We start from the raw sequence: 18,143 nt of genomic DNA, 5'->3' as shown, positions 1-18,143 counted from the left end.
TGAGACTACTACATGTGACTTTGTCCCTAAAGAAGAGCATGTTAGAGGATGTCTTGGGTACTCCTCCTCCGCGTGCCTCAGGCACCATCTCACTGCCTTCTGAAGCTCCTCGAGCAATAGCTCAACTGGTTCAGATGCCTGGGTGGGGAACCGCTTACTGTGGAGTACGTTATGCTCTCAGGTAGTCGATCAAAACGCCAACACTATAGGCTTGAGAAACAACAGCAAACTAGAAAGTTCAAAGCAAAAACAACAGTACAACTTCAGTTGAGTGCCAAGGTTTGTTTTATTATAAAAAATAAAATAAATGACCCCTAGAGTACATAGCAGACCCCCACTAAACCAAAGCATTCAAATGTACCACACATTTCAGTGCGTTCCCCTATTTGTTTGGCTTGTTCTAGGTGATAATGAAAGGGGTATGCGCTTCTGGACAACCGCTTCCTTTTCAAGCGAGGGTATTTGTGCTGTTTTGGAAAAGTCTTCCCACGCGAATCAACATCCGCTTGACATTATCCAACTATGGTTGAGGGAGAAATGCAAGAAACGTCTGGGTTACAAGTGGGTAACAGAGCATTGTAGATTATGGGGAGAGTACATTGTTGCCTTAGTGTTGTATAATTCAAGTGCAACCCACCCCTAAGTGAGACCATGTAAAAATGAAAACGCTTCTGGGCTAGCTGAGGTGTCGTCACTCTGCCATCTAGCATTGGGTTATATTGACTTCCATACTTTATACCGGTCGCTATCTATATCAAAAGGTTGGGCAATCGAGGAGAAAAAGGCAAGACCTTATTACTATTTAGTCATTGAAAATGCCTCGAATACTAAAAACAGACAGACGTGCTACGGTTTACAAAGACACCCAATGCGCCACGACAGGGCAACACACAAGGGATGGACCAGTGGCAAAAGTACCCACAGAGCAAACAGAATAAATGTTAGTCTGAGGAAAGATTAAATGGCATTAATCCCACAAAAAGCATTCAAAACACGACTTTAACAACCAAAACAGATGTACCCCCCCCCCATAATAATAAAAGCAAGAGTAATATACTTAACAAATTAGAATGAGAGCAAAACATTCTATCCACTATGTCACTAAAGATGAACAGAAAGGTGAAGAATTTACTAGAATGGCTTCATCTTTTCTCCCCTCCCCACACACCAAGAGGTAACATGAAGATACACATTTACTTTTAAAGCATACACACAAATGACATAGTAGCAATAATAACCATGAATTTTTGTTATATATATATATATATATATTTTTTAAACAAAGACATTACACATACCAACTGAGGTGCAGTGTGACAGAAATATTGCTTGTACTGGCAACTACAGACAGGAGTTATTGCAGCATACATCAGTGGGTTTATGTTTTTGCATAGCCTAGTCAGGTACAGTATATTACAGAGGCGTGTGTCGCTGAAATGAAGAGGAACACTTCGGGTGAAAGGAGGATGATATACTACAATGACAGAGCTTTGGCCTAGTGAGCAAGGTAAATTAAACTTGAGCTGACAACTGATGGCACTGGTGCCAATAGTAGATTTCTGATCAGTGTCAAATACAGATGTCCATAAAAAACAGCATGTTTGCTATTCATGACAATAGGACAGTATGCATATGTAAGTGAGACGTCCCATGTGGGTTTGAGTACAGTAATTGTTTGGTACTGGCAAACAATCTCAAAATATAAAATTGTGCACTGTGCCTGCAGTACATGCGTGGGCAAGAACCCTGCCTCAAAAAAGACCAACATTGGTGAGGGTTGCCACGCACTCGCTGTGACCATGTTTGGGCCCCCTGGAGGGGGAGGGGTTCCTCGTGATTCAGAGGTTTATGCAACGAGCCATGACTCAAGCCACCCCCCCCCCAAAATCATCACACCTGGGGATAGTTACCTCACCAGGGACCATATACCCAACCTGCCACTGAACCTAGCTTGTGCCCTCTTTGCTGGTATACCAGAGAGGCCATGTGGACCAAGTGGGGGGCTTGAGAGGAAAAGAGGGAGAGAGAGATACAAGCTTCTGAACATTGAAACCAAAAGAAAAGATCAATAGAATTATTATTTATTATTATTATTATTTATTTTTACAAATAGCCTATTATTTACTACAGAAAAGATGTCCAAACAATTATGTTCAGATATTACCATGTCTGCAACTGTAGGCAAAGCGGAAAATTACAGAACAGATGAATGGAAGGATGTTTGTCCATGATTGACTGATAGCCCTTTATCTAGGTAAACACGTGAAAGCCAAAGTTTGTTTGGCAATAATCTTGCCCAGTAAGCAATGGGACTGAATCCATGGGTCCCCATTATCCTCATTTCAAAAACAAGAAAACACCTTTTCAATTTCCATGACCTTCATCTATACTGCATCAAAATGAATGCACTTTAGCCTCTACATTTGTAGTTGGGAGATTTTCCCCAAACATTAAAAAAAACATGAATCACAAGAAAACAAAACAAGCATTCATGTACATTTTTTTTCTCCCATTTACTAATTCAACATGCTTTCAGGTCAGTTCAAATATCAAACTAATGTCCATCATATCCTTTAACTAAACTTTTTTTTTTAATCTAAGCAAAATAGGGGTACCTAAGAACAAAAAAAATACGCAAACATTTTTTCCATCTTCAAAAAGCATAGGTCTGAAATATAACCACCTACTCATCAAATACAGAAGCCTAAAACACATCTAGTCTACCTGTACCCAACTTCAACTGACTGTAGTAAGGCATTTCCCTATGCCTCAGAATGACCTCTAAACGGAGTCTGTTCATAGGCCTTCTGCAGCTCGATCCTCATGTCTGTTCCCTAGCAACCTACCAAGGCAGCTTAAGGTGTCTTATCAAAAACATGTCCTAATGTGAGAATGAGAACAGGAGTGTGTGTGCATGACTATGCACTACGACTTTTAAAACGTTACTTCTACAGCATCAAGGCTTCACACTGTTGAAGACATAGACAACTTAGATGTAGGAACTTACATTTGAGCCAGTTTGCTACAGCAGGAAAATAATCATGCAGCAACAGGAAATGTGAAAATATAATTCATGGACATTTTTGTAGGGGTTGATACAATCATGTCTGAAATTTCAAAGTGAAAATGACAGAACTGCAGAATCCTTTTTAAGTCTCAAATACACGAGAGGGAAAAACAAAAAGTACCACTGCTCTTTATTAAGCTTTACGTATCTGCCTCAAGGCAATTTTCCCCCAGAGCTTTTCTATTTTTAATTTGCACCCTTCTGTAGACATTGCTCCACTCCACCCAGTACGATGCATCGAATGGGGTTGGAGTCGAGGGAAGATAAACGTGTCACCAAATATAACAATGTGCATTTCATAAGTATTCTATTAAAGTTTATAGTACAAAAGAAGGCCTTAAGGCTGATACATAAAGCTTAACAAAGAGCAGTGATATTAGCCAGAGCAGTGTGCAGGTTTCTTATTGTTCCTCAACTGTTACCATGCACCTGCAACAAAGACAACTCACATGTTTGAGTGCCTTTTGAATTTTAAAATCGCAAATGCAACAAATGTTTTACATGTCCTGAATTGCAGGAAAGTTCTCCTGCAACAGAGTGATCAAATTAAGATCCTACATATTTATGGATAGATATTCAGAATAAATCTGTGTCAATTTCCTTTTTCATTAGATGTTAATAAACAGTGCATCAGTCCATAACCTAATTGATCAGTGCTGTATGAAGGCAAATCAATACCCTAAATAATAAAACATCACTGCCATTTAACCCCCCCCCTTGCTTCTTCTTCAAGGTGGAACTGCACAGTAAGATCACATGCACTCCACACCCGATTCTACAACTCCGCGTCGGCAAGCGACGCACAACACTGAGGTACATGCAGTTTATCTGTGTGCAGCTATGCTAACACTACACACACAGCAAAGCCACCCCCACTGAATGGAAAACACCACCACAAATCTCTAGCATTGCTCCTACAGGGTTCACACCACCGCAAGCCAAGGGTGTACGCAACAGCACACTGCAGGCCCAGTGCAGTCATAACATGATGAAACTAGGTACAGGGTGTCTATACTTAAAACCTTGGTTCACTCAGTCCGAGCCCCACACGACCAGGAGACTCGTGGTGAAGCTGCGTCACTATCAGGCTCTGGCTGGATCAAAACAGCAACCGCCGATTCATCAGTGCCAGCTTGGGGCCAATGGCCTAGGAGTGTGTCGCTATATGTTGCAGACACAACAAATCAGAACACACTACCTACACACAGACAAAAACAAATGACTCATGCCTTCCATGCAATATCCTAGTGCATTGTTTATAAAAGTGGTCTAAAGCCTGGTGAGTTGAGTGCATTACACCAGGGGCCAGGGCACTTTGTGGCTACCCTAAATAAGACTCCTCCTCTACACATCCTATAAAACACACAATACACCCACAGCAGCACCTTGGTAGAGCTGTGTTGCTATTAATGTGGGTAATAGTGGCCTCAGCCAAAGCTGGTTTTAGAGAGAAGTAATACAATGACAAGACAATGATAAAGGAGCAAAGTACTAGAGAGCTGAACCTTCAGTATCCCTGGTAATATCACTGCCGGGCTGGGGGACACACAGTCGACCACCGCAAGGCTTTTTATAGACACCAAGTTGCAGGCACAGCGATGGGATAATGTCACAGCTTACAGTCTTGAGTTCACTTGGCCACAGAGAGAACTTGGCCACACATCAAAATGTCTGTTCCAGTCCATTCAATACATTTCAGTCTGGCCCAGTGTTGACCGGAGAACTGGTGGAGTCACGAGGGATGGGAAGCGGGGGGGATTCAGGGGGAGGAGTCTGATGTTACTGGGACACAGTCCAGAGATGGAGAGCCTATAAGAGACAGGCACAGCTTCACTTCCCCTTCCCAGCCTCTTCTCTAGATAGCCCTGCCGTCACTCCACGAAGAAACCAGGCACAGGCTAAGATGACTCGGGGGTGACATCACTTTGCAGCTGTCTCCTAGATTACACAGTACACAGCCTTACAAAAACAAAACAAGTTCCTTTTGTCACACCTTGTTCAGTCCCCTCAGGTCAGGATTGGGTCTTGAAGCATTATTTTCCTGTTTTGACCCTTATGTGCTGGGGCCTAGAGGCCTGTGGGTTGGTGACTGTTGCGGTATACTGTCCTGTCCCCACGTAGGTGAAATGTTAGAAGGATCAGAAGAAAATGTCCAGGCCAGACAGTGGGGGTGGGTAGATTTAGTCAATTCTGTGCCAGCGTCAACACCTCTTCTTACCACCTGGTGGTCTCTAGAGGTTTTAGCCCCTCCCCCATCCAGGAAGACTTAACATTCTTCCTCATCATCCCCATGTTAAGAACTAAACAAAGCAGAGGGACCCTGGGTATTAAACAATTAAGCCATTAGCCACATGAAAAAAATCATATTTCTCAAATAAGAGCTTTTCTTTTTGTCATCTTCATTATATGGATCATAACTGAGAAGGATGTTAAACAACAGGACAACCTGGTTAATTCGGTGAGTTATTGTGGGGCATTTCATTTGCTGGTGGTGTCGGAGTTATTGTTATGATGACAATGACAAGAGCTCTCCTGGGTCTCCCTCCCTAAAGCACAGATCGGGCAGCAACAGCAGCCTCTGGGATGGTAGGTGGTGGAGCTCAGACCAGGCGGTCTCCGGTGCTGGTGGTCTGACCCTGGGGTTGGGGCTCAGGGGTTCTCGCTTTGTGTCTGAGGGTGTGGTGGTGATCAGAGGCAGAGCAGCAGTCCCCCGTGGCCCCCTGACACACCAGCTCCTCGTCCTCCTCCGGCCCAGAGCCCTCATCTAGTTGGCAAACACACACCTCAATCCCTGAGTCGCCTGTCACGTGCCTGCGCCGGGTCAGCAGCTCCTCCAATGGGCCTTCAAGGTCCACCTCCACTGGTCGCTCTGATTGGCTGGGCACAGACGCGGCTTCTTGGTCTGATGACGAATTGGCGGTCTGCTCCTCTCTTGGCGCGTCCTCTGTTGAGGGCTCCAGCATCAAGACCACTTCTGATTGGATGGAGGGCAGCATGATGGCAGTGGTGGTCTCTGGGGGAATCTCGGAGTAAGGCGGAGGGGGAGTCGGGGGATGACCCACCACCTCTTCATAGTCAGGAAGCTTGCAGTCTGTCCAGAACCCTTGGTGTAAATAAACAAACACACAGGAGTCAACCATCTTAACCCTTTTCACTCATACCCATATACGGTTTGAAAATTGCCGATTTGGGCACCAATACCGCCTGAATTGGAATGAAGTGGCTGTACAGTAATATGCTATAAATGACGTCAGAGCTCAGGCTCTGTGCTTCACGGCGCTGTATAGGTTTTCACTGACCGCTGTTCTGAAACTTGAGCACAGCACATGACAAGTTGCCCCCATCCCTCCTGCAAATTGGGCAACTTCTGCAACATTTTTTGTTGTTTGAGGGAAAAGCTGTAAATTAAAAGGACTCTATTTTGAAAGATGAAACGTTGATTATAATAAATACCGTTTCGAAGTCATACAATCAAGCCAAACAGCCATGAGTCCAAATGCGAACTTCACATTTCCATATCATATACCGTGTCAACGTCTCTGATCACTATGTTTGATGTACAAGATGACATGGGGTCATACCCTAGATTGTTCTGAACAGAATGAGCCTGTTTGTCTATTGTGAAGAAACTTTGCAGCAGAACATGCACGACTCATTTCTATGCATAACAAAATTACGATCCGTTTGTCTGAATTGCCCTGTCAAAGCCTGACACTAAGATCGTATTTTATAACTTAGCTTGTAGTGTTTTCGGTACTTTTTCGATAGTAGAACATGAAAAATGTTTCGGTACTAGATTTATTTATTTAGCAGCCAACCCCTTATTATAGTGCGCACCGTGCCTGCTCCACTTCATTGCTAGCCTGCACTGGGAGTCTGGAGTGCATCATGTTAGCTCCCTGCTCATGCTCCACAGAAGTTAACACGCTTGAATAATGTGACACAGCATGTAGAAACTTAATTACTGTTCGCAAAACAATGTCCATACAGGCTACTACCCTTTACAATGGACGAAGATACCAGTAGTTTCCAGCTTTGTAGGCTCTCTCCTTGCTAGCTGACGGCTAAAAATCAATTAATTACCATAGTACTTTGTCATAATATGCAAACCATAATGCAAAATATGCTGATTGCCACCAAAAACTTAATTAATTCACTTATTCGGTCTCTCTCACAAAGATGACCTATTGCCTCAGAGAACTGACTGTGTTCCGACAGGTCTCCCCCCTCTTGCCTCGCGAAATACGTCATTGCTAGCTAAAGAGGCAGCACACAGCTTTATAAAAGAAGCCACATCTAGGCAAATGTTGTTTATCAGTACAGCTTGTCAACTGTAGCCCCATGAAATCAGCCAAAACAAGCTCAATAACTCAATGCATGCAAACTCCTATTGAATAGAAATGAACCTGTATTGTGGATAGGCCTAGGCTACATCTTGATGTACCTAGTTTATCACTAGAGATTAACCATTCAAATCAATTATTCCCATTATGTCGTTAGATTGGTGAAAATTCAAATTGACTGTATAATTGATTCATTAAGGCATACACAGACGTCTCAAAAATGTTGACATAATTAAGTGCAACTGCAATGATTTTAAACTCAAAAAGATGCACAACGATTGAACAGAGCTGTAGCTGTCGGTCTGGATCAAGTGCCATTCCGTGGCTTTGGCTAATATGCCTTTTTTTTGCTGTGCTATCGTTTTGGTATTGGGAATTTATGATGCTATCGAGTATTGCGATACTAAACCTAATATCCAAGTAAAAATTCTGATATTGTGACAAAACCTATAAACTTGTCATGTTGGTAACAGAAGAAGCTTTCAAATCATGCTCACCTGACCCGATTGTGATTTATAAAAAAATGGGCCATTTTTGGATTGCGTGAAAAGTAATCGTGTGATGGCAGGGATGCAGTATTCTAAACAACTAGAAGTGTGCTTGCTCTAGTTCAACAGCTAGGAGCAAAACATATAACTTTAGTTGAAGACTCTTCTTTTGAGTCAAAAAGTGCATTGAAATTACCTAGGAACTGTTCACACTTTGGAGAGGTGTGGCCACATGGAGACACCAGTTAATCCTCTCACTCAAATCCTTGTCATTTTTTTGTCTGTTGCAGCCACCCCACATTTTCCAGGATTATTTTTATCACTTTACTGAATGTATCCAGAGTATTTTCAGATTTCATTATCAACAAATGCAGCAACAAAAAAAAAACTGTGAATATCAAAATGCACATAAAATCAACAGTATCATGTTTGGATTCAGTCTGTTTTCAGGTGATCTGTTGTGTCCTCAACTTTGGTCTAATCATTTTCCCGTAATCTCCAAACTGTTACCTTTCAAATGCTACCATGCTTATGCATTTAATATTTATTTTGTAAGAAACATTTCAATTTAGCCCTAACCATTTAGGCCAATTCCCACAAGTGTAAAGGGTTAACACGGTCTAGATAGGGTTATCTGGTGTTGAACTAAATGTCAGGCATGGTTCTGAATCTGCTAAGAACCATCTCCAAGCCACTAGGCCTAATTACTCTAAACAGTTGACTCAGGGACAAGTGGTAAAGTCATTTCAGGGATGTAATAGGTGCAGATGGGGGGGGGGGATCATGCAATAAGTAGTCAGTTGGGGCTGAGAGACTCACTCAGGTTGAGGGGTGGAGGGGAAATGAAGGAGCTAGAAGCACCCTGGTAGGCCATAAGGCTGATTTCGCGCTGGCGCTGCTCCTGCTGCAGCCGCATCTTGACCCGGCGGTGACGGTAGGCACAGCAGCAACTCAGCATTATGATGAGGGTCCACACCAGCCAGAACCCTGCAAAAAAATAATGTAGATACATTCAATCAACCCATTTTGGCCAATGCTAATTTGTTTCAGCGCCATTGATTTCAGCATTACTACATGATTATTTGTCAAATTGGAGTGACTCAATGAAAGTGACAAATTCAGAGATTCCCATAATGAAGAATATATCATGTAAAAATCGGAGGAAAATAAATATCGGGAAGAGGGACAGTGGTGCTAGAAAGGCAAGGATAGAAGAGGACACTCAGAACATACACCACAGCTCGTAGTAGTAGGTGCAGCACTCCGTCTCACCGCAGCAGTACCCCATCTCACACCGGTATTGCTCATTGTTCACTCCAAAACAGAACTCCTTACCCTAAACACAAACACACAGGCATGCTATTCAGTGGCATCTCTCACACACACACACAACTGGGAGAAAATCTCAGGATTATGCAAACATGCTCAGCGGTTTGACAAAGTTACATTGGCATTTACTGCACAAAACACTTAACAAGCAAGCCTGCAAAGTCACAAACCCACTTTCACTGTGGATGAACATTCAAATAGCATTCAATGCATTGAAAATCAAATGAGAAAAATAGTGCAATCTGAAAGTATTCAGACCCCTTCCATTTCTCCACATTACAGCCTTATGCTAAAATTGAGTCATTCAAATCCTCAATCCACACACAATACTGTATCACATCCGGCCGTGATTGGGAGTCCCATAGCGAAGTGCACAATTGGCCCAGCGTTGCCCGGGTTTGGCCATCATTGTAAATAAGAATTTGTTCTTAACTGACATGCCTAGTTAAATTTAAAAAATTGAATAAAATGTGAACACAGGTTTAGACATTTTGGCAAATAAAATAAATAAATCGGAAATACCTCATTTACATAAGTATTCAGACCCTTTGCTATGAGACTCGAAATTGAGCTCAGGCGCATCCTGTTTCCATTGATCATCCTTTTTCTACAACTTGGGAGTCCACCCGTAGTAAATTAAATTGATTGGACATGATTTGAAAAGGCACACACCTGTCTATACAAGGTTCCACAGTTCACAGTGCATGCAGCACTCCACCAATCAGGCCTTTATGGTAGAGTGGCCAGACGGAAACCACTCCTTAGTAAAAATGCACGACAGCCTGCTTGGACTTTGCCAAAAGGCAACTAAAGGACTCTGACCATGAGAAACAATTCTCTGGTCTGATGAAACCAAGATTGAACTCGTCGGCCTGACTGCCAAGTGTCACGTCTGGAGGAAACACGGCACCATCCCCACGGTGAAGCATGGTGGTGGCAGCGTCATGCTGTGGGGATGTTTTTCAGCGGCAGGGACTGAGAGACTAGTCAGGATCGAGGGAAAGATGAACAGCAAAGTAGAGATCCTTGATGAAAACCTGCTCCAGAGCACTCAGTACCTCAGACTGGGACGGAGTTTCACCTTTCAACAGGACAACGACCCTAAGCACACAGCCAAAACTCAGAAGTGGCTTCGGGACATGTCTCTGAATGTCCTTGAAATGGCCCAACCAGAGCCCGGACTTGAAACCGATCGAACATCTCTGGAGATCTCTGGAGCTCTCTCTTAAAATAGCTGTGTAGCGACGCTCCCCATCAAACCTGACAGAACTTGAGATTATCTGCAGAGAAGAATGGGAGAAACTCCCCAAATACAGATGTGCCAAGCTTGTAGCTCATACCAAGGAGACAGTGAGGCTGTAATCGCTGCCAAAGGTGCTTCAACAAAGTACTGTGATTTTAGTTTTTTCTTTTTGATAAATTTGCAAACATTTCGAAACCTGTTTTTGTTTAGTCATTATGGGGTAATGTGTAGATTGGTGAGGGGGGGGGGAATAATTGTATCAATTTTAGAATAAGGCTGTACACGTAACAAAATGTGAAAAAAGTAAAGGGGTCTGAACACTTTCTGAATGCACTACAGGTAAGTGACATCCCCTGATTATACAAACATATCATAGAAGCTGCCAAATGCACTCAAGTTGTTTTAACTAAGTCTAGCGGAGTAGCATTTTAACCAGGTACTGTGATGGGCTACATAAAAGGAAAAATGCAGTTACTTAGCTAGAAAGCTAGCTAGCTAACCAGTCATTTTGCGTGCTGTGTTTACTGGTGGTAGCTAACAGCCAGCTATTGAAGTGACTTGTTGTATACTTCAAAATGGTAAATTGTCCAGTAGCTACAGATAAAATCTCACTATGTCTACAAAATATTATGCTCGCAAACATTAGCTAGCTAGTTTAGTGGACCGCCACATTAAATTTGTTTTCAGTTTGGATATTCGAAGTTTGCTCGTCAATACCTCGCCCACTGAAGGTCCTAGGAAGACGAGTGATATAAGTAGAATCAGATAACGGTAGAGAGCAAGGGTAAACCTTTTTTCAAATCCATCCCATTTTTCAAGAAGTGACGTTGTTGGTTTAAAAAAAAAGGGGGGGCTTTATACAGTCGAGGCTAAAGGACCATCTTAAAAGTGCCAACAGCAGAACCTGGTGTTTACAGGATTTAATCAATTAAAGCTGCAATAATGTTATTTTTGGAGAACTGAAAAATCACATAGAAAAGTGAATTATAGATCTGTCATTCTCATTGAAAGCAAGCCTAAGAAGCGGTAGATCTGTTAAGTGCGCTATTTCTATGCTTCCCGTTGTTTTTTCCCCCATCCCACTTTTGTACACCAGCTTCAAACAGTTGGAAATACAATATTTGTTGTGAAATATATATTTTCCATAGCAGATTAGATGGCACAATTATTCTCTACACTATACTTGCTTGTTGTTACAAACTGAAATTACTGTAGGCAAACTATAAGATTTCTGCATAGTGCACCTTAATGCCAACTTTGTCCCCCCCACAACAATTACATTTTGATACTTTATTTTGAAGGTGTTATGTAAAAATTACAAGATCATAAATTGGCCTATGATCTTCAGTGTTTCCCCTAGGATATTTTTCAGCAGCGGTGGGAAAGGTAGGGGTGGGTTCTTTGCTGGGGGAGATTTTTAATAGAACGACTGAGAAGGTGACTTCTTGTGACTTAAACATCAACATTCTACTCTCAAAATGTCATTACGTTGACACCATCTGAAATAACTGATGCGCACCATTAGCACTGTAGGGAGATGAGGCAAAAGCGATGGCTCTCATTTGCGCCACTGCTCACCGGTTTCTACAAATATACATTGTAACTTGCCATTTTTTACATTAGTTTAACTTTTTGCTAATTACAAATAAACTGAAATGTCATTTACATAAGTATTCAGACCCAGCATGATGCTACCATCACCCTGCTTCACCATAAGGATGGTGCCAGGTTTCCTCCAGACATGACGCTTGGCATTCAGGCCAAAGAGTTCAATCTTGGTTTCATCAGACCAGATAATCTTGTTTCTCATGGTCATGGTCTTTAGGTGCCTTTTGGCAAACTCCAGGTTTAGAGTGCTGCAGAGATGGTTGTGCTTCTGGAAGGTTATCCCATCTCCACAGAGGAACTCTGGAGCTCTGTCAGAGTGACCATCGGGTTCTTGGTCAACTCATTAACCAAGGCCCTTCTCCCCGATTGCCCAGTTTGGCCAGCTCTAGGAAGAGTCTTGCTGGTTCCAAACTTCTTCCATTTAAGAACGGTGGGGGTCACTGTGTTCTTGGGGACCTTCAATGCTGCAGAAATGTTTGGTAACCTTCCGCAGATCTGGGCCACGACACAACCCTGTCTCGGATCTCTATGGACAATTCTTTCGACTTCATGGCTTGGTTTTTGCTCTGACATGCACTGTCAACTGTGGGACCTTATATAGACAGGTGTGTGCCTTTCCAAATCCTCTCCAATCAATTGAATTTACCACAGCTGGATCTCAATCAAGTTGTAGAAACATCAAGGATGATCAATGGAAACACTGGAGCTCAAATCTGAGTCTCATAGCAAAAGGGTCTGAATGTAAATGTATTATTTAATAAATTGGCAAAAAATTCTAAAAATCAGTTTTTGCTTTGTCATTAAAGGGGTACCATTTGTAGATTGCGGAGGAAAAACATATTTAATCCCTTTTAAAATAAGGCTGTAACAAAATGTGGAAAAAGTCAAGGGGTCGGAATACTTTACTAAGGCACTGTACCTGTAAAACCACTTGATGTTAAGTCACAGACCTCCCTCTTTCATAGTACACCCATTATCATTTCCATTGCACTGATTTCATGAATATTTACAATTGTTGGTCCTTTTTTCAATAACTCACTGTCCACGAACTATAACCCGTTTTAAGGGTACACCTTTCTCTTTCTTTTTTACAGATATTTATACTATTACAGCTGTGGTTATTTGTTCACGTACAGATCAACATTTCTGTAGCTCTATATGAAGATGGTTTTGAAATTTGAAACTGAAAAATATTTTCAATATTGCACATATTTAACATCATGTATATACCACTAGGTGGAGCCATTGACCACAACACCTCTTACCCTGTGGACCTACTTGTATTGACAGACACCTCTCACTGGCACCACCAGCTGATTGTCTTCCCTAATCCCCATGTACTTGTCCATTCCGTCTGTCATTGTTTTGATGAAGGCCGAAATGTAAATATTTTATTAGTAGTTTAAATAAAATCATATTTTTTTAGCGTTCAGCAAGTGTTAGTTGTATAGGGTGGAGAGTTCAAATCAAATCAAATCAAATCAAATTGAATGAGCTATAATTACTTGTCAGAGGAATGATTAAACATTATGGTATTGTCCAAATTGGGAATTTAGCCAAGACACCGGGGTAGGAACCTATTCTCTCACGAGAAGTAGGCCTACCATGTTAAGCTATTCAATAACCAGAGCCAAGACACCCATTTCTTGCCCCACCTGAAAAACTACATCTTCCACAGGAATGTCAAAGGGGACAACACCAAAAACATATGCACTTGTGGAGACTGGTATAAGCAGTTTGAAACTTCCACCTAGCCATTAAGAGGGCAAGTTGGAGGGACTGACCTAACATCAAGTGGTTTAACACATAGGTAATTTGGATGAGAAACTATTGAAAATTAAATCTGTATGCGAACAAATAACCACAGCTATAATAGGATAAATTGCTTTTTAAAAATTAAGGAAAATAATTTTGGAAAAATTAAAAGTATGAGAGGTAAAGGAACCCACCACACTTGTCTGTAGATCATATGGATAGGGAGGTATTAACATGTAGAACTATCACAAAAAAAAATGTATAATAATATTTTAAAAAATAAAATTCAAATATCAGGAAAGTGGTGAACTGGAAATATCATTAATACAGCATGGATGGGGGGGTAAATCTAACACTCTTAGTAACTAAAAGGTAATCTCAACAAAATATTGGGCCTTCAGCTACTGGAGGCCCGATGCAGTGTGTATAATCTTTATATTAGGTCTAATTCTCCTGAATTGGAACACAATGTATATTTATTTACTTTCACGCAATCACCGGTATTGTACTTTTACTACGGTCCCCTACACCACCCGAGCGCAAGAAAATAGCATATTTTCTCCTTTTTCCCCCCTCTTAAAGAAAAACCCAACTCTCAGTAAAAACAAAGTGTGAACCTTCTTCTCTACCATCATCTGATTCGGACTGTCATCATCCTAGGAACAAATGAGCAAATTCAAAATATCGAAAGCAAAAAAAGGTATACTGTGGTGCTCTACCGGACAAAATAACCGAACGTTAGGGTAGCTAGCTATTGTTGGTTTATCAACTAATCGTACCAATAGTTTCAAAACTTCGGATAATATCGTAAGTATTTCAAGGTCTAAACATAGTAGCTATAAATATATCAACAAACACACGATTTGCCCAAACTGACGTCACCCAAAGTTGGAGTTGCTAGCGAGCCATGCCCAAGTTCCTTTGTGGGGAAACAAAAAGGCACAATAGAAGGCCTACTTCCAGCTGCGATCCACGGGCTTGGTTAAAAGAACTTACCGCGCTATGAACGCAAACTGCAGCTTACCTGTACCAAACAGGTCCCGGTGCAAAGCAGACCTACAATGGATCCCAGTGTTTTCTGTGGCATCTTTCTGGGTTGTTGGCCAACAACACGACGGGAATCATATAGCAGGTGATCCACAACTTGTGAAATGAACAGTTAATTCAAACCGTTACGTACGTGACATGTTTTGTCTCTGTCGGAAGGCGTTCAGTGACTCAAATCTCAACCAGAAACAGAGATGTTGCACTAGCCACTGGATGGCGGTATTGTCATACAACTGGAGAAGTATTTTTGTGCAACTTGTAAAGTGGCACTCCTGTCTCCTTTTCATCCCATTTAACATCGGATTTACTTAAAAGGTGTGTGTAACAAAATGAACAGCTCAATAGGTATATATATTGACATATATATCAAGACATATTGGGAAAAAGGCAAATGACATTACGACTTCCCATCAAATCAACTCCTTCAATGCCCTACTTCACATGTCCAACTCATTCCACAGAGGGCCAAGTGTGTGTGTTTTTTTTCTCCCCCTTGTACTTGATTGATGAATTAGGGTCACTAATTAGTAAGGAACTCACCTGGTTTTGTAGGCCTTAATTTAAATGGAAAAACCTGCAGACACTCTGCTCACCATGGAATGCGTTTGACAACTCTGCCCAACTCCTTGAAGTTTTCAATTGTCAAAAAAAACGAAGCAATTTTGCTTAAAACATATATTTGTTTACCCTTTAATGTGTGTACTTTACTGCTGTAATATCAGTTTAACAGGAAAAATAAAACACTTATTGGAGGACATAATACACTGCTCAAAAAATAAAGGGAACACTAAAATAACACATCCTAGATCTGAATGAATGAAATATTATTATTAAATACTTTTTTCTTTACATAGTTGAATGTGCTGACAACAAAATCACACAAAAATGATCAATGGAAATCAAATTTATCAACCCATGGAGGTCTGGATTTGGAGTTGCACTCAAAATTAATGTGGAAAACCACACTACAGGCTGATCCAACTTTGATGTAATGTCCTTAAAACAAGTAAAAATGAGGCTCAGTAGTGTGTGTGGCCTCCACGTGCCTGTATGACCTCCCTACAATGCCTGGGCATTCTCCTGATGAGGTGGCGGATGGTCTCCTGAGGGATCTCCTCCCAGACCTGGACTAAAGCATCCGCCAACTCCTGGACAGTCTGTGGTGCAACGTGGCGTGGTGGATGGAGCGAGACATGATGTCCCAGATGTGCTCAATTGGATTCAGGTCTGGGGAACGGGCGGGCCAGTCCATAGCATCAATGCCTTCCTCTTGCAGGAACTGCTGACACTCCAGCCACATGAGGTCTAGCATTGTCTTGCATTAGGAGGAACCCAGGGCCGCACCAGCATATGGTCTCACAAGGGGTCTGAGGATCTCATCTCGGTACCTAATGGCAGTCAGGCTACCTCTGGCGAGCACATGGAGGGCTGTGCAGCCCGCCAAAGAAATGCCACACCACACCATGACTGACCCACCGCCAAACCGGTCATGCTGGAGGATGTTGCAGGCAGCAGAACGTTCTCCACGGCGTCTCCAGACTGTCATGTCTGTCACATGTGCTCAGTGTGAACCTGCTTTCATATGTGAAGAGCACAGGGCGCCAGTGGCGAATTTGCCAATCTTGGTGTTCTCTGGCAAATGCCAAACGTCCTGCATGGTGTTGGGCTGTAAGCACAACCCCGACCTGTGGACGTCGGGCCCTCATACCACCCTCATGGAGTCTGTTTCTGACCGTTTGAGCAGACACATGCACATTTGTGGCCTGCTGGAGGTCATTTTGCAGGGCTCTGGCAGTGCTCCTCCTTCCACAAAGGCGGAGGTAGCGGTCCTGCTGCTGGGTTGTTGCCCTCCTACGGCCTCCTCCACATCTCCTGATGTACTGGCCTGTCTCCTGGTAGCGCCTCCATGCTCTGGACACTACGCTGACCGACACAGCAAACCTTCTTGCCACAGATCGCATTGATGTGCCATCCTGGATGAGCTGCACTACCTGAGCCACTTGTGTGGGTTGTAGACTCCGTCTCATGCTACCACTAGAGTAAAAGCACCGCCAGCATTCAAAAGTGACCAAAACATCAGCCAGGAAGCATAGGAACTGAGAAGTGGTCTGTGGTCACCACCTGCAGAACCACTCCTTTATTGGGGGATGTCTTGCTAATTGCCTATAATTTCCACCTGTTGTCTATTCCATTTGCACAACAGCATGTGAAATGTATTGTCAATCAGCGTTGCTTCCTAAGTGGACAGTTTGATTTCACAGAAGTGTGATTGACTTGGAGTTACATTGTGTTGTTTAAGTGTTCCCTTTATTGTTTTGAGGAGTGTATCTACTGGTAGTAAAGTTCATGGTTTTCAGACAAGCAAAAATAATAGCAAATTGCTATGGAAAAAAATCCCCCAATTTTAACGTTACCTGTAGACCAAGGGTAAGCAACTTTGAAAACCAGGTGTGTTGAATTTAGGAAATCACTGAACTGATCAATTAGCTCAGTTGATCAGGTGTGGTACCTAGTTGGAACAAACCCGAGAAGGGTAGCTGCCACTCAATATGGCAACCGGAGTATGGGCGAGTGGGTGTGTCGAAAGGAAAGTAGTGGGCGTGTCAAATATTGGGTGTGTCGAAAAGAAAGTAGTGGGCATGTGGAAAGGAGTTGTTTAGGAGAGGCCCCAAGATGGCAGCTTAAGCACACATGTCCTACCAAGCTCTGCATACCAACTTTTGAAAGATAGCGAAAAGTGTATTATTTGGAACTACCAAATTACTACTTTGCTTGCTAAAAAAACAGGTTATTGATGATTTAAGATTATATTTTCCAAAATCTCACAGCGCACTGACAGAAGAGAAATCTTATGGCAACCTCCTCAGCTAGCAATGCTCAGGCATCATCCAATGTCTTTACACAGGAGACAAATGCTTTGATTGACAACTGCCACAACTATACTGGTCTGACAGACTCTATGACACTTGCCGTGTCAGGTTTTTCCTTCTTTGCCTATAACCAAGCAAACCTCCAGCTTCCAAGAAAGGCATGTTTGAACTGGGCCCAGATGTCGCTGCCAATAATGATGTTATCGCCACTCTTTCCAGGCTCATCAATGCAAGGTCCAATGCCATAGAGAAAATGGTTGGCGAAAACGCAATGAGTATCGAGGGCTTAAAAAAAACAGCTGACTTTGCATGCATGGAAATATAGAACGTTAAGAAGGAGGTCGCCCACATTGAAAAGTGTGTCAAAAGGAGGAGAGAAAGATGGACTTGTGC

The 18,143-nt window shown here is 42.4% G+C and overlaps 1 protein-coding gene across 2 annotated transcripts; it reads right to left on the bottom strand.

Annotated features, from left to right (window-relative positions):
* Window positions 1–267: 267 nt before the first annotated feature.
* LOC115101162 (WW domain-binding protein 1-like) lies at window positions 268–15,087 on the bottom strand. 2 transcript variants are annotated; one of them, XM_029620432.2, is made up of 4 exons: window positions 14,858–15,087; window positions 9,132–9,234; window positions 8,718–8,885; window positions 268–6,170 (listed from the first exon to the last, which is right to left on the bottom strand). In XM_029620432.2, exons 1-4 carry the CDS (start codon window positions 14,918–14,920, stop codon window positions 5,668–5,670), a joined length of 837 nt encoding a protein of 278 aa, XP_029476292.1. In that variant the 5' UTR covers window positions 14,921–15,087; the 3' UTR covers window positions 268–5,667. The 2 variants fall into 2 exon arrangements, with proteins under 2 accessions (XP_029476292.1, XP_029476293.1); XM_029620433.2 differs by having other exon boundaries at window positions 9,171–9,234.
* Between the last annotated feature and the right edge of the window lie 3,056 nt (window positions 15,088–18,143).

The sequence above is a fragment of the Oncorhynchus nerka genome, linkage group LG19, assembly GCF_034236695.1.
Source record: "Oncorhynchus nerka isolate Pitt River linkage group LG19, Oner_Uvic_2.0, whole genome shotgun sequence".
Taxonomy (NCBI): Eukaryota; Metazoa; Chordata; class Actinopteri; order Salmoniformes; family Salmonidae; genus Oncorhynchus; species Oncorhynchus nerka.
The sequence above is the reverse complement of the archived record's forward strand: the minus strand, read 5'-3'. Positions and strand labels throughout refer to the sequence as shown.

Bases quoted from the DNA above. Each gene is read 5' to 3' on its own strand.
- LOC115101162 (XM_029620432.2), bottom strand. From the start codon at position 14,920: ATGCCACAGAAAACACTGGGATCCATTGTAGGTCTGCTTTGCACCGGG. The intron at 8,886-9,131 runs GTATGTTCTGAG...ATTTTTTTGCAG, and splicing joins CTACTACTACGAGCTGTGGT to GGTTCTGGCTGGTGTGGACC. The intron at 6,171-8,717 runs GTGAGTCTCTCA...ATTTACACCAAG, and splicing joins CCCTCCACCCCTCAACCTGA to GGTTCTGGACAGACTGCAAG.